General features: G+C 44.9%; 1 protein-coding gene across 1 annotated transcript in view; it reads left to right on the top strand.

The window, feature by feature from the left end:
- Xylt1 (xylosyltransferase 1) overlaps nucleotides 1-15,920 on the top strand; it is a 287,358-nt gene that overhangs the window by 265,362 nt on the left and 6,076 nt on the right. The window contains exons 9-11 of the mRNA XM_027410153.2: nucleotides 810-1,072; nucleotides 6,891-7,086; nucleotides 11,708-12,041. Coding sequence (XP_027265954.1) covers nucleotides 810-1,072; nucleotides 6,891-7,086; nucleotides 11,708-12,041 — 793 coding nt within the window. The remainder of the gene's footprint in view (nucleotides 1-809; nucleotides 1,073-6,890; nucleotides 7,087-11,707; nucleotides 12,042-15,920) is intronic.

Below are 15,920 nucleotides of genomic sequence, written 5' to 3'. Positions count from 1 at the left end.
ACTTGAAGGGAAGTTTTTGTTGTCATAGTAAAATGTTCATCTAGCAGACCTGTGGTCCTGAAATTCGAGGTTAATTGAGACAAAGGATACTTTTAGAATGGAAGAAAGGAAGGGTCATAGACAATGTGGAGTCCCATATGTGAGTGACCGGGTTTTCCTTTGGAGTTACTTGGAAAGCCTATCAAATGCAGGGTGCCGTGCCTCCAGCTTCTGGAGCATGTGAAGTGTCATCCCTGGAGTGTCCCTGGTAAGCCTGCCAATCTGCTAAGATGCCAGGGGACACTAAGGAACTGTGGGGACAATGGCAGGAAGAAGAGCCCAGTGCTGTCTAAAGGGATGGGCTGCCATTCCGGTTTAACCTACCATTGCCACTTCAGAATGGGACCTGAATTTCCCACAACAGTTGCTATTTAAAGGGAAGCCAGAATTGTTTCCATGAGTCTTCCACTTTGTGAATCTGATTTTAAGGCATTCTCCCAGCCAACTAAAATTGCTCATCTATGACCTTCACTGAAACATTGAGAGCCAACTTGGCACTTACCACCCATGATTCAATTTGTTTCAGGGTCATTTGGGTGTCAATTCCTAAGTGCCCACCATGCTTTGATGTCTTGTGGATACTAACATCCTCCCACTCTCATTCTGACCCATTTTATAAGGGAGAATGTTGAAGGCAGGTCATGGAGTCCCAGGGCTGGAGTTTGAACCTGGCCAGCTTACTGCAGTGCCTTTCATCTCTTGCAGGATGATGGCACCCCACCACCACATTGCTTGATGATAACCTTTTCTTGTATCTCTCCTGAGCACAGCAGACAGCCCGGCCCACCTTCTTTGCCCGAAAGTTTGAAGCCATAGTGAACCAGGAAATCATTGGGCAGCTGGATTCTTATCTGTATGGGAACTATCCTGCGGGCACCCCAGGCCTCCGCTCCTACTGGGAGAATGTCTACGATGAGCCAGATGGCATCCACAGCCTCAGCGATGTGGCACTCACCCTGTACCATTCCTTCATCCGCCTGGGCCTGCGAAGGGCCGAGTCATCTCTACACACTGATGGGGAGAACAGCTGCAGGTGAGTCAGGTGCTAAGCTGGGTCTCTGCAGTACCAGGTGCTAATGCCATGCCTCTCCGCTCCCTGCTTCCCCTATCACCACATGAGTCCCTCTGCTCTATGCTAGCCCTCTGCTTCTTACCTCACTTGTATTCTCTAAACACAAGCTGTAATAGTGACCCTAATCATATTCTCCCTCCCTCCCTTCCTTCCTTTCTGCTTTCCTTCCTTCCTCCCTCCCTCCCTCCCTCCCTTCCCACCCACCTGTCTTTCTTGGTTTTTCTCTTTTTCAAACAGTATCTCACTATGTCACCTGGGCTGACCTTAAGCTCACTGTGACCCTCCACCTCAGCCACTACCTCTGAGATCACAGGTGTGCACAATAATATCTGACCTTGGGCAAGGTGTGTACTCCTGAGGTCCTCAGTTTCTCCTTATGTGAGATGAAAAAAGAAAGCGCTCACAAGCCACCTCATGAGTGTGTGTTATACTCCTCATTTTAATAGTATTTTACATGCTGAGTTTTCAGCAGCTTTCACAGGATTTCGATGCCCTAGTTGTAGGGGAAGCTGTAGCCACGCCTACTTAGGGGCTGGCTACAGGTGTGCCTGACCACGCTTTCGAGGGCATGGTCAGGGTGACGTAGAGCAAGACTTGAAGGGGACTGGGTCTCTCTTTCGGTTTCACCTTTTGGGCTTGCGTACAGACCATTGCCACGCCGGCTGGCTAGGTTGCTCTGTAAGTAAGGCTTTTCCCTATTAAATACCCTTATATTTCCACTTGGCTCCTTATTGGTAATTTCCCACTATACCTAGTGACCCTTATTAAGCTATCACAATGACTAGCAGTGAGTGTTCTGGTTAAGATAGTAACTAAGCTGCCCCTCTCATTGCTGTTTCATTGTGGCTCTTTATTTACTGTCCCCACTACCACTGCATGGGAAAGTTTACCTTTCCCAGTCATTAAGGCCATCAAGTCCCACCCTGTCAGAAGCTTGTGTGTGTTATGGTGTGTGCATGTGTACATGTTCATGTAACTGTGGAGGCCAGAGACCAATGTCAGGTGCACTCCTCTATCACTCTTCACCTCACTTCCCCCTACATTTCTTTTAAAAGTATGTATATGTGCATGTGCCTTTGTGTGGGTATAGGGGTATGGGGTTATGGGGGTGTGTGCATGTGAGCATGGAGGCCAGAAGAAGACACTGGGTGTCCTGGAGTTGGAATTATAGGTTGTTTTGAGCTACCCATTCTGGGTCCTGGGAACTGAACTAGCATCATCTTCAAGAGCATTGTAAGCCCTTACTGCTGAGTCACCTTTGCAGCCCACTATATACGTGTGCGCGCGCGCATGCCTAACAAAGGGATATAGGATTTCTCATTGAACTTGGTGCTCACTGATTCAGCAAGACTGGCCACAAACCCCAGGGGTCCTCCTGTCTCTACCTCCCCAGTGCTGGCAATACAGGCACATGCATGCCATAGGTCTAGCTTTTTACTTGGGTGTTGGGGATCTAAACTAGGGTCTCCACACTTGCATGGCAAGCAATTTTACCAACTGCACTATCTCACAATTCCTCTCTGGGGTTAGGAGGGCTCCTGACACCCCCACTCCTAACCTCCCCTAAGCCAGAGGGACATCACCTCCAACAGGCCCATCTCATGTGGCTGCACCACCTAGTATCAAAGTCAGTGAGTATCTTTTCCCCCTGACCAGTCTGTGGGAAGAATGTAAACACTGGAACCACAGATTGTCTGCCCAGTATACAGCATCATGCCCCAAACTTGGGAGGCAACTGTCCTCTCGGACCAGCTTAATCATGAGCTTCCTAGAACTTATGAGATAAATGATCTTATAGGAAATTCCAAAAGACACTCCCGATTTATTTAGGGTTGTTGAAACTTTCTCCTGGTACTTGCTTTGGAATGAAGCAAGCCATCTAGTAGCCTCAGGCCCAGAATCTTTTGGATTTTCTCCTTCATTTTTTATTGTGATGGAGCTGTTGTGCCTTGCCATGGGCAAAGCCATGTATTTATGAATCGGAGGCTGGGAATAAATCAGGACAAAGGACCCTTATCCCAAAAAGGCAAAGGAGAATGAATTGCTACCCGTGGGGCATCTAGGGAAATAGCAAGAGCCTTTCATCTGATCTGGGCATTTCATCTATACTGTGCATTTCCAGGCTGCAGTGCAACCTTTCATAAAACAGTACTTATTGATTCATTTTCTCATTATAAAGTAATGCATGTGCTTTGCAGAAATGTTTGATATAGAAGATTCGAACATAAGAGAACAAGAAAACAGAGACCACTTCCGATCCACCATGCAGGGATTGAGATGCCAATATGTTACTACAAAACCGAAACTCAGATGCCAGTAAATAATACAGTACTCGTGAGTCAGCATGCACCCCACAGCGGGTGCTGTGCACACCCACCTAGACCTGAGCTCCGTGAACATGCAAATCAGCATGAGCCCTGCAGGGGGCACTGTGCATGCCAACCTAAACCACCTGAACTCCACATACCTGCAAGTCAGTATGAGCCCTGTAGGAGGTGCTATGCAGACCAGCCTAGACCACTTGTACTACTTGGTTCAACTCTAGCCCAATCTGGTCAGAGTGTCAACTTGAAGTTGACTACCAAATCACCTGCTTTTTCAAGGCAATCAGAAACCCAAAGTTGTATGTTGCTCTATTTTTTTTTTCCAAAGCTCGCCTTGTGTAAATAAGGAGTGGGAGAAACATACCTTGGGCCAAACAAATGTTCCCAGTGCATTCTGTAAATTATCAGCATGCCTCTTGGCTCTTTCCCTTAGTGAAGTTGCTGTTGGCATTACCTAGGGATGGAGTAATGTGATGATGAGGTGCAGAGGGCTTTGTGTTATACCTCAGGCTACATGGTCCTCAGATGTCTTTAAGAAGCACAAAGCTACAGGGAATCCTAGGTTTTCACTCTCTCAGCAAGCATTGCTTAAATGCCCATTGTGTACCAGGCCCTTTGTTAGGCATTGAACATTCACCTTTGACCCAGACAGACCTGATCTCAAGGTCCCGATCTTCACATTCTAGTGTGAAGAAACACAGTTCCCAAGTGCACACATGTGCCTGTGCATGCATGAGCACACACACACACACACACACACACACACACACACACACACACAATTCAAAACTATCCATAAGATTGGATGCTCTGCTGCATTCTGAGCTAGTTCTCAGTAAGCATAAAGGCAAGGTGCAGTTCATTATAAACCCACAAAAGGAGAGGAGCATCCTCAGCAGAGAGAATGCCATGTGCAAAGGTCCTGAAGTACAACTGAGCTCAGCACATCCAGGAGGCCAAAGTAGGGTACCTGTGGCCAGAAAGTGGTCAGTTTGGGCAAACGGGAACAAAACGAGCAGAGAAAGACAGAGCTTTGCACTCCAGGTAAGAGGTTTGCATCCCGATGCAACTATTAAGCACAGTGCTTGTGGCTCATAAGGAGGCAACCAGTGTGACTACAGTGAAGTGATTCCTGCAGCACCCCCTCCTTGGGGGCATTATGAAGGCTTGGGCCAGGCTCTGGCAGTGCTCAGTAGAGCAGAGGGTGGAGTCAGACAAGAGCAATCCTTGGTGGAGATGGCTATATTGAGGAATCCAAGTACCACAGGTGATCGTCTTCATTTAAACTAAAATTAAACCAAGAGTGGTAGACCATTGTCTATAATCCCAGCATTTGAAAGTAGAGACAAGAAAATCAGGAATTCAAGGCTGTGTTCAACTATGTATTAAGTTGGATGCCCACCTGAGATGCATGAGACCCTACCTGAAAAGAAAAAATAGTAATAGTAATAAGGCTGAGAAGATGGGAAAAATGCTTGCTAGTCAAGTATGAAGACCTAAGTTCAGATCCCCGGCATCCACATAAAAAGCCAAGCATGGCATTATGAACCATTAGTCCTAGCACTAGAAGGCAGACAGGAAGATCCCAGGGATTCACTGACCAGCCAGTCTAGCTCATTGGTCAGCTCTGGGGTCAGTGAGAGAACCCCCATCTAAAAAATAAGTTGGGGAAGTTATAGAGGAAGACACTTTATATCACCTTTGGCCTACACACACACACACACACACACACACACACACACACACACACACCACAAGTGCATTCACACATCCACACAGATTAAATTAAAGAATAATAAGTGAACTAACATTAAAAATTGTGCCCATTTTGCATGTTCAGCAGTTGCTGGTGGCTACTGTGTTGGGCAGCTTGTGTTACCCGACACTTCCATCACCTGAGAAAGCACTGCCAGACACTACCAAGCAACTGCAACAGCATAGTGTCCTAGGCTCCCCACCCACAATGATCACATCCGAAGTGCCAGCATGAGCCAGGAAGGCCCAGCAATCTGAAGATGATGCAGGTTCTTTCTGCAGAGCCCCAGAGGCATCCCAGTAACAAGGCAGTGATTTTGAGAGATGCGTCAACACAGGAAGGAGGCTTCCCCAGCCGTTCTAATTGAACATAAAGACTTAAAACTCCAGATCGGAAGCAGAGGGAAGCCTGCATTTAACAGAGAGGGGACAGTGATTTGTGGAACGTTGTTATTAGGGAGCCACGGCAGCCCCTTATCGCCATGCAATTTACACTCTGCAGAAGCAGCGGCTTTTTATTTCACAAGTAGAGAGTTGCTGGTCTCCAAGGCTCCCTCTTCCCTTCTGCTTTCTGCTCCCCACTTCCTCCTCTTCTGTGTTAAGCTTTCCAGCCCTATCTAGCCAGCAAACCTGTGCGGACCAAAGGCATGCAATTTAAAACAAGCTTACTCTGGAAGGCTGGGTGTTTGAAGTGTGTGTTGGCAGTGATTTTTAGAAAAAGAAAAATACTGTGGGTTCATCAACACCCACTTAAGGAAGACAACAACAAGAAGATAGATCAGTGTTTCTGACAAACTTGGGTACCAGATAAAAAGAGTTTTAGACATGTGGGGGGGGGGGCGTGGATGAATATGAATTCCAAAAGAATAACAAATATTTTACAGTCTATTATTATCCATCAGTAGATCACTGGTTCTACAAAATACCATGTTCCATGACACACTCTTATCCACACAGACACACACAATCTTATTTTCAGAGATATAAGAGTGCTAAGCATCACATCTGTGTTATGATTCAAGCTTCCTAATATTCATAGGCCTGGGGAGCTGGCTCTGTCAGTAAAGTGCTTGCCATCTGAGTGTGAGAACAGAAGTTCGATTTTTCAGAACCCACATTTGAAAAGCCAGACATAGTGGCAGGTGCTTTGTTATCCCACCACTGGGAAGGTCTCTGGGGCTCACTAATCTAGCCTGCTTGACAAACTACAGGTCAATGATAGAACCTGCCTCTAAAAGCAAGGTGGAAGACATCTAATGAATGGCATCCATGCATGCACCTACACTTTCACACACACATATTAGCCAGCCCACTAGGTAACATGTATGCAAATACATACATAGAAAATGAGGATACAAGAAAAGGCACCCACAGAAATATTTGGGCATCATTTCACTTTCTGGTACCCAGCTCTCAATAGATACCTGTGAATTGGTGTTATTAATGGGAAGAGGCATCAAAAGCAGCAATTTCTTGTCTTTACTGTACTTTCCTACAGTCAGCATGCTTTACATTTATTACTTGGTTAAAAATATTTGCAACTACTTAGACCCTAAGTTCATAGATAGCAGCTTTCAGACTGATGCAGATTATGGTTAAGTGTTGGGTAAATAGGGCCTATTTTAGGAACTAGACCACTGTGAAGTGTGGGAGCCTCATGGTAACACTGCACATCTCATATCCCGATCCTGTGTTTTTAGGTACTACCCAATGGGCCACCCAGCATCTGTCCATCTCTACTTCCTTGCTGACCGTTTCCAGGGCTTTCTAATCAAGCACCATGTGACTAACCTTGCGGTGAGCAAACTAGAGACACTGGAGACATGGATGATGCCAAAGAAAGTCTTCAAGATTGCAAGTCCCCCCAGTGACTTTGGGAGGCTTCAGTTTTCAGAGGTAAGAGGCCAAACAGTGTCAATCTGATTGTCTTCTGAAGCTGTCTTGTCAGGCTGGCACTTAAAAGTTGGAACTTGAGGAAGAGGGTGTTTGTAGAGCCTTAAGATGAGCTTATATTCTTCCTAGAGACAATTTCCCCGTCACATATACTGTAACCAGCATCATAAACAAATGCCAACAGAGAGATATGGTAGTGTGTCAGTGTCTTTGAACAGAATCAGCCTAGAAAGATGGTCTATTGTTTTATGGTAAATTTTCTTCTCTTACTTTTGCATCCCATGCATTTATTTCTACTAAGCCTGTTTTAGTAGTAAGCCAGTAACAAGGCAGATTTCCTCATGAAGTAATGGCATTGGTACCATTTTATGGATTGGGTGGGGATTGTAGACATCCAACTATTTTCTAAATAACTGCTAAGACATGGAAAATCACAGAATTGATTCCACATCCCACTGGTCACAAATTCCAAGCCTCATTTTATACTATTTCCCCCTTGTTCCTAACACAGGGGCTAGCTCCTAAACTTTAGGAGTAGGTGGGCTTGTGGCCATGTAAATGAATGAGTAGCTAGATGGATGGATAGAGCTGTTTAGTAATTAGATGGACTGTCAAACAAATGGGAGTATAGGTGGGTGCATGAACGGACAGATGGATTGATGGGTAACAGATGGACAGACAGATAAATGATGGAAGTGTAGGCAATAGGATGGTTGATGAAGGATGATGCTTGGTATATGGATGGACAGACAGATGCATAGATGAACAGATAGATGACAAATGGACACATAAGTAGATGAATGTACATGTAGGCTACAAGATGGATTGATGATGAATGGATGGACGAATGGATGGATGGATGGATGGATGAACCTCTATCTGTCACCCACTGCTGCACCCTCTGCACATACCATTGGTAAAAGAGCTGTGTCATTAGTAGATGCTGAATACTGCTAAATGCATGTGACTGTCACTGGGGCTGTGAAATGCTGAAAGGAAGAGAAAGTATGATGGAGTTTGGGCTTCGTGACTCACACAAATGAGTTTGAGTGCCAGGTTAAGGTTGAAGAGTGACTTTTGATATGCAGGAACTTGAGGGTTTGGGAATATGAGAGGAGAGATCTCACCTGCATATGTTTCCTTGCCGGTCCCTCTCCACTCACTGACGGTGGGCCTGTCTCTTTGCTTTGCCCCATGACTAAATACATTCTGTCAAACAAGCATGGATGAGCTTCCTGGAAACTCTTGTTTTTAAAGAAGGTCCCATGGGAATTGACTGGCTCTGAGATGCTATGGCAGTCAGCTCCATGAATTACTGGAGTCAGCAGGGCAATTAGATGCTGCTCCAGTTGGATTCTGTTCTGGGGTCCCAAGCAGCCCATTGAAGACATTAACATCCCATTAAAGAGATGAATGCCTGGTGTCTGGGCTTTCCCTGTTTATCAGACTGCTATTGGGTCACTGAGTACCTCTGGCAGTGGCAAGAATTTGTTGGGTATTGTGTGTCTAGTGATTTGTGAGTGTTTTCACGATGGGTCCTGAACCTCTGGTGAGAGGACCAACAATTTTGCCATCAACAATGCAGGTATGGGAGGCAGAGGCCCCAACCTTGTATGTAGAACTTTTCTAGTCATGTTTGTTTAATGGCAAAGGTATCGAGTTAAGAAGGAAGGAAGGCCTACACAGCCTCTTATAAACTATTAAGGGCACTCTTGATATTAGCATAGCCTCAGGATCTTATATAGTGGCAATGGTCAACTTAAATAGCTTTCTCTAATATGATGGCCCATGCCATTGATTGGAGAAAAGGGTGCTCACCAAGGACCTACAATATGCTAGAGCCATGAGAGACAGCAGTGAACCAGACAAGATGTCTATTGTAAAGGAACTGAATTCTTCTGGGGCAGGCAGACAAGTAGTGAGTGAAGAAAAAAAAAACAGTGCATCTAATGGTGAGTATTTCAAAACAAAAGGAAACCTATTCATGTGCTTGCTCAGGCTCAGGAGGCTGGAGGAGGCGATCTCTGATAGGATGGTTTCTTCTGGAAGGCTTTTAAAAATAGATTCGTTCAAACTGAAACTTGTAAAACAGCCATCCCATCCATGGAATGATCTAGAACATTCTGAGTGGAGAACAGAGCTTAAGCAGGTGTCCTGAGATTCTGGGCAGAAGCTTGGCATGCTAAAGAAGAAACAAGGCCAGTGTGGCCAGAGCATGCTGAACAAGATGGAGAGTGGTCAAGGTTGTGGCTGAAGATGATGGGGTTAGAAGCTAGGAAGCATTTATTGAACATTTATTTAAACTTCTGCAATAGCCCATTTTTCCATGAATGATTGTAGACTTCCACACTAAGGCCAAGTGGAAGGTAACAGACATAACTGATGTGACAGAAATAGGACTACATGAGAGGGTGACTCCCTCTCCTCACACTTTGGGCTGGGGGCACGTGGCATTCTCAATGCTCCTCAGTTTAAGTCAAGACCCAATTTTTTGCAAACTGATCCACATTCTCCAGCTTAAGTGACTCTGTTTGAGAACACAGATTTCAAGGTAATTGTCCACCTCCATTCCTATAGAAAATACAAGAGAAATGCTCTAAAGATTTGCCTGAGTAGTTACAAATTCATTCTGTATTACCCCAGCATGACTTTGTGGCCATTTTTCCTTTTTGTTAGTAATGTTACAAGAATGGGTATCCAGAATATAGATATATAGAAAAGTCCATCTGCTCAATCCTGATCATTAAGTATGTGCTCAAGTTTGAAGTAGGTAGCTACATAGGTAGGTAGGTGGATGGATGGATGGATTTCTTGGTTGATGATATACAGAGTAATATATACATGAGATACTGTTTCATGGGATATAGATACTGTGAGATAAATAATTGATAGGTAGTACATGTTGACAGGAAATGGATGGATGGATGGAGAGACAAATAGATGACCACATTACTGATAGACTTCTTGGACTCCCACAGAAAATAATTGACTCTGAGCATCAGTTTCATGGGCACAGTAAAAATAGTGGCAAAGTTTTCCTCTTTACAGATGAGAATATCACATGAGCAGGTGCACACAGATGCTTCACCTCATACTTGGCCAATGTGAACTTTCAGTGTTGACTGTGAAACTATGTGTCCTAGATGAAGAGTGGTCATAGTAATTCCAGCAAAGAACACAGAGAAAAGAATTCAGCCACTGTTTGCTGTGCAAGTACAGAAACTTCTCTAGAAGACTTGTATAGCCACACCTTCACCTTAACCTGCACACATGAAGAATGCACACACACACACACACACACACACACGAGAGAGAGAGAGAGGAGAGAGAGGAGAGAGAGAGGAGAGAGAGAGGGAGAGAGAGAGAGAGGGAGAGAGGGAGAGAGAGAGAGAGAGAGAGAGAGAGAGAGAGAGAGAGAGAGAGAGAGAGAGAGAAAAAGCTTTACATTGTGTTCAGTATCTGCCGCTAACATGGCTGTGTGCTGTCACTTCAGAAACACTGAGTCACTCCTCTTAGGGAGCATCCCCCACTTTGGTTTTTAGTAAGAAGACCCCATCATTTAGTTTGATTTAAATCATCAACTTAGCTCAGCATCAAGGTTCTATGTGGCTAATTCACTTTTTGGCCAAGCAATTTACTTACTTATTGGGCAAATATTGCTTGAGCACCTACTATGTGCTCAGCCCTCTTAGGGGAACTATAGAAGAGTTGGGAGCAGGCTCTCTTCTCATGGGGCTTACATTACAGCAGGGGGTGGGTATGATGTGTTAAGGTATTCAGGGAGTCCTAAGTAAACTTTTCAGATATGGGGTTGGCTATGCAAAGGTGTAAGGAGGTAGGACATTCCATTCAGAGATGGGTGGAGGGTGGCTTGGGAAGTTAAAAGGGCTGGAAGAAGGCACAGATTGAGCAGGATAGATAGATGATGGTGGAAGGAAGGAACAACAACTGGGGACCAGTGAGGGATTAGCTCAGACCCAGGGACAGTAAGAAGCCCTGAGCAGTGAAGCAGCATGTGACAGCTCTCTGATTCCTGAATACAGAGTGGCTTGAAGGTGGCAGAGTGGAAGGAAGAAAGCCAAGAGTCTTACCATGCAGCCTCCCAGCTGGTGCACGGGAAGCATGGATGTAGGACATGTCCCATCTCCGGGGTGCTCTGGAGAAGCCAAAGCCAGATCTCCCTCCTGCAGTGATACAGGTTGCAGGGCTCTTGTTTCCAAGCTTCTGGTAGGTTGCTCCAAAGCCAGGCCTCCAGCCTTACACAGAAGGGGCACAGCAAATTCAAGTGTGCCACTTGTAAAACCAGAGGCCTGAGAGGAACCCAGCCTCACCAGCTGAGTGGCAGGCTATTACTTGGAATGGTATGCAGGATAGTGATTATTCACACTTGCATTCAGTACATTGGTTTTAGGGTTTGAGTCAAAGCATGCAGCATGGATTTGGCACAAAGGAGTGCTGATTTAACGGGAGACTTGTGGGCCTTCGAGTCCCAATCTCAGCAGAAGTTCATGACTTCTGCTTATCAGCTGTGTAACCTTTAGTCCAAGGTGGCTTGGAACCTCAGTCTCCTTATGTACAACCTTCTTGGGACTCAATGGTTTCAGGATTTGTTCTCCTGTTTCAGGTTGGCACTGATTGGGATGCCAAGGAGAGGCTATTCCGGAACTTCGGCGGTCTCATGGGGCCCATGGATGAACCTGTGGGGATGCAGAAATGGGGAAAGGGGCCCAATGTGACTGTCACTGTTATTTGGGTGGATCCTGTCAACGTCATTGCAGCCACCTATGATATCCTGATTGAATCCACTGCAGAATTTACACACTACAAACCCCCTTTGAATCTGCCTCTGAGGCCTGGGGTCTGGACAGTAAAAATTCTCCATCACTGGGTTCCAGTTGCAGAGACCAAATTCCTTGTCGCACCTCTGACCTTCTCCAACAAGCAGCCCATCAAAGCAGGTGAGTACTCTCAGGATCCTTGGGGAGGAGAGTGTCCAGCCTCGTGCAACATGAGGCTGCCTTGCAAAGAGCAAAGCTTCCTCATTGGGGATTTTTCCCTACTTGTTTACCCTACAGAACTGGTTCATTCCCTCCCTGTGCAGAGAGACAATGCCATCTGTGTGGGTATTTATCAGCTGTGGGCCTACTGGACTTCCACAGGGCTTTGCTGATATTTAAGACAAGATGGGGACTAATCCTAGATACCGCTGAGTTTTAGCGTGGCTTCTTGGCTGTTTAGAAAATAATAATTACTGTTGGAATTTGGCTCATAGAAAATGTGAATCCCTAAGTACAAAGGAGAAGCCACATACTGGTGGAAGATATTTGCTCCCCAAAATACACACTAAAAAAATCCCGTCAACAAGAATTTGGCAGACTATGAGCTCCATTCAAATATGACTACTTTCGGCCTTTGTAAACAACATCTCACAGGAACATGGTCATGAGCACTTGTGACACAGTACCTATATCTGCTTGGGGCATCGGTGGCAGGCTCCAACAGTTGGGACAGAGACTGTGTGGCTTGAAAATCAAAGTCATTTATTCTCTGAAGATGGTAACTGCCATTGGCAGCTATAAAAGAGAGAGGAAATGAAAAAGAAAAAAATGAATTTATAAGTATTATGTACATGCATATGTATATAATTAATATGTATATTTTTTTAAAACTTTACCCTTGTTAAAAATGAGAGATAATAATGAAAATTAGGAGCAAGAAGAAGTTCCAAAATGGGAGATAAATGTGATGGCTGGACAGTGTTGTAGGGCAGCTCAGAGTTGCATGGGCATATAGCCTAGGGTCCTGAGAGATGAATATGTGGGATTCATTTGTGGGATGGATGAACCCCTTCTCCTCATATTGAACATACACACACCTACCACCCAGAAGTCCCACACTCCTGTGTAGGCCCAAGAAGAAACAAAGGGGGAATCATAACAAAATTGTTCATAGTAACACAAGACCACAAACAGTTCACAAGTTCCCCCACACAAAAGGGCAGTGTGTAGTCTGCTTACACAGTGGAGTCCCATGTAGTGCAGACAGCAGGAAAGGCTAGCCACATGCAACTGTAAAACATGACAGATGGGGAAAACTTATCACAGAAGAAGCCATACTTAGGATTATGACACTTAAGGTTCAAAACCAGGAAAGTCAATAATATATTAATTATTTCAGGACTCATGTCTCAGCAGGAAGCTAAAACGGAAAGAAGGCCATTGCTAACATACACCTCTGGCCATTACTTCTAATGTAAACAGGGGACAGAGAAAGGGACACTGGACCCAAATGGCCCACTTATTTTTATTCTAGGCAAAGGGCTTACACTTGTATTTCTATTTTTCCTTCACTTTCTTTTGTCAATTAAATCTTGGGGGAGGGTTTTTTTATTTGTTTGTTTTGGCTACACTCTTACCCTTCAGGTGTGACCACTATGGACAGTTGAAATGCATCTTTCTAACAGCCCTTCCAATGTTTTAAATCATAAGCACAGGAGTGTGTCCTAATGCACAAGAACAAGGTTAGAATGCCACAGTACATTCTGTACCAAACAGGAATTGTAGCTTTCTCAGTTCATGTGTGCAAGTTGCCAGCCACAGAGATTCCACAATTAAAGAGCCACAGGCTGTTCCTTACTGGACATAGTACCTTCTGCTGTCTGATGATGGCATTGTTGCAGAGAGTGCTACAAGGAAGATTCTGGAACATGAAATTATATGTGCCCAGGCTCATAAGACAGACTCATAGAAACAGGATTTCTGAGTCTCCCAGTACAAATACCCCTCAGTGTCTATAAAAAATTGGTTCCAGACTCTTCCTTGATCATAAAAACTACCAATATATCAGTCCCTTATTAAAAAGGGGGGCATAGCATTTGCACATAACCTATGCACATTCTCCCATTTATGGTGGGTCATCTCTAGATGGCTCTTGATGCCTAATACAATATGGATATATGCACACAGCTGTGGCATGTTGCTTAAGGGTTGGTGACAAGAGAAGGAATGTGGGCATGGCCAACACATACACTGTTTTCTGCAGGAGCATCCCCGAGATACAGAGAGGGATCAGTATCTGGGCTATCCATCTGCATATTACACAACACAAGTCCAGGAGCTGGATACACACGACAGTCCCGTTAAGTGGGAAGCATTCTTGGCAGGCACCAAGTGCTGTGCTGATAACGAGGACCAGGAAGACAGATATGGGATGGGTGCCTGCGGTCCTGAAAATAGGGTCTTAGCATGAATTCTGATAGTTTCTGCTAAGTCTTCGTGCTGAACAAGCCAATAGATTGAAACCTGGGCCTCTGCTCCAGAATTAGCCAAGCAGAGCCCAACTACTTAATGTCTTCAAGTGCCCCTTGTTGGGGCAGCCTTTACAGCCTTAAAGATCTAAGCACCAAGTATGAGGAAGAGAGGTAGGAATCACACATCCTCCCTGCCTCAGGTACAGCTGTAGGACAGCACAAAGAGTGCTCTGAATCCACCCACTCCAAGAAAGAAGCCCAGGTCCCTGCTCATGGTCCTGGTCTCTCCATTTTTCTTCTTCTGTGATTCCCAAGGAGTTGGGAGCTGTTCCCACCATTCCCAGAAAGACCTTGGGGTCAGTTTTACCCCAGCGGAAGCAGTTCCCCTGTTGGCAGTAATTGTATTTGTTAATGAGACAAGGAACACTGAGGTGGGAGTAATGCAATTTGAGAAATGATTATCTTGAGTAATTTGCTATTGTTGCATCCCTGGTAATCTCAAGAAATCTGATGAGGTGGAATTGAGGAAAATTTAATTATGGAGGCAAGCATCCGAGCTGATGCCGTAATGCCATTTCCCACATTAACCTCATTCCTCATAGTGTATTTTTTTTTCTATATCAACCACAGCATTTTGCTCCCAACATTCAATGTCTGTTAGCTGTTCCTTTTGCTTTGGATTGTCCTGCCATTTGTCAGCCTGGGCATCTCTCCATTACTTGTTCCCACCTCTGCAGTGTAGAAGCACAGAGACTCTCACAGAGAAATCAGGACATGCACCAAAGACAGAAGGCAATCTTCTCCTAGCACATCCTGATGGTGCTACCACCCCTGTGTTCCAGTATCCTGGCTGTGACCAAAACCTAATTTGTTGAAATTTCATTTGACCAAGAATAGGAACCTCTTCAAATAGGAAACACTTTGTTTGCTCCTTCACCCCAGACTCTTACAATTTTTTTGTCCTTCCTTTGGCCCTAAGAAGATGCAGCAGTCCTCTTGTGTGTCCCTCACTTTGATGACAAACTCTGTGAACTTGTAACCAAGCCTCCTATGGGTTTAACTAACTGGTGCCAGATTGAGTGTCCTATTTGTCATATGGGGACAACATGCTCATAAGGTTGGTGCCAAGATGAAAAGATAGCAACCCTGCCTGAACTGTGAGCTTGTGGTTGAACCTATATAAAGCATCATGGTGGACAGCACAACTTGGGAATCAGACCACTCTTGATTGAACTGACTGTAGCATCTGTTTCATCATCTATAAAATAAATAAGATAAAAACAGCCCTATCATTTTCAGAATTAGAGGATCATGAACTAATAAGAACCAAAAATAGTGCAGAACTTACCTTCAGCACCACTGGCAGAACTTTATGAGCCAATGTATTGCCCCCAGAGTTACACGGGAGGCACATTCCCCCACCCCCTGCATCTTACCAGTGTGGAAACTAGGACACAAGTCAGAAGTCACACACTTTGTATGTGGGATGTAGGTACTGAGGCCATTCAGCCCAACTAGATCCCACAGGCAGAAAGGCTAGCATCCAGAAGGTGATTAACAAGTAAGATTGTAAAGAGGACGCCCACTC

This window comes from Cricetulus griseus, chromosome 3 (genome assembly GCF_003668045.3).
Source record: "Cricetulus griseus strain 17A/GY chromosome 3, alternate assembly CriGri-PICRH-1.0, whole genome shotgun sequence".
Taxonomy (NCBI): domain Eukaryota; kingdom Metazoa; phylum Chordata; class Mammalia; order Rodentia; family Cricetidae; genus Cricetulus; species Cricetulus griseus.
The sequence above is the reverse complement of the archived record's forward strand: the minus strand, read 5'-3'. Positions and strand labels throughout refer to the sequence as shown.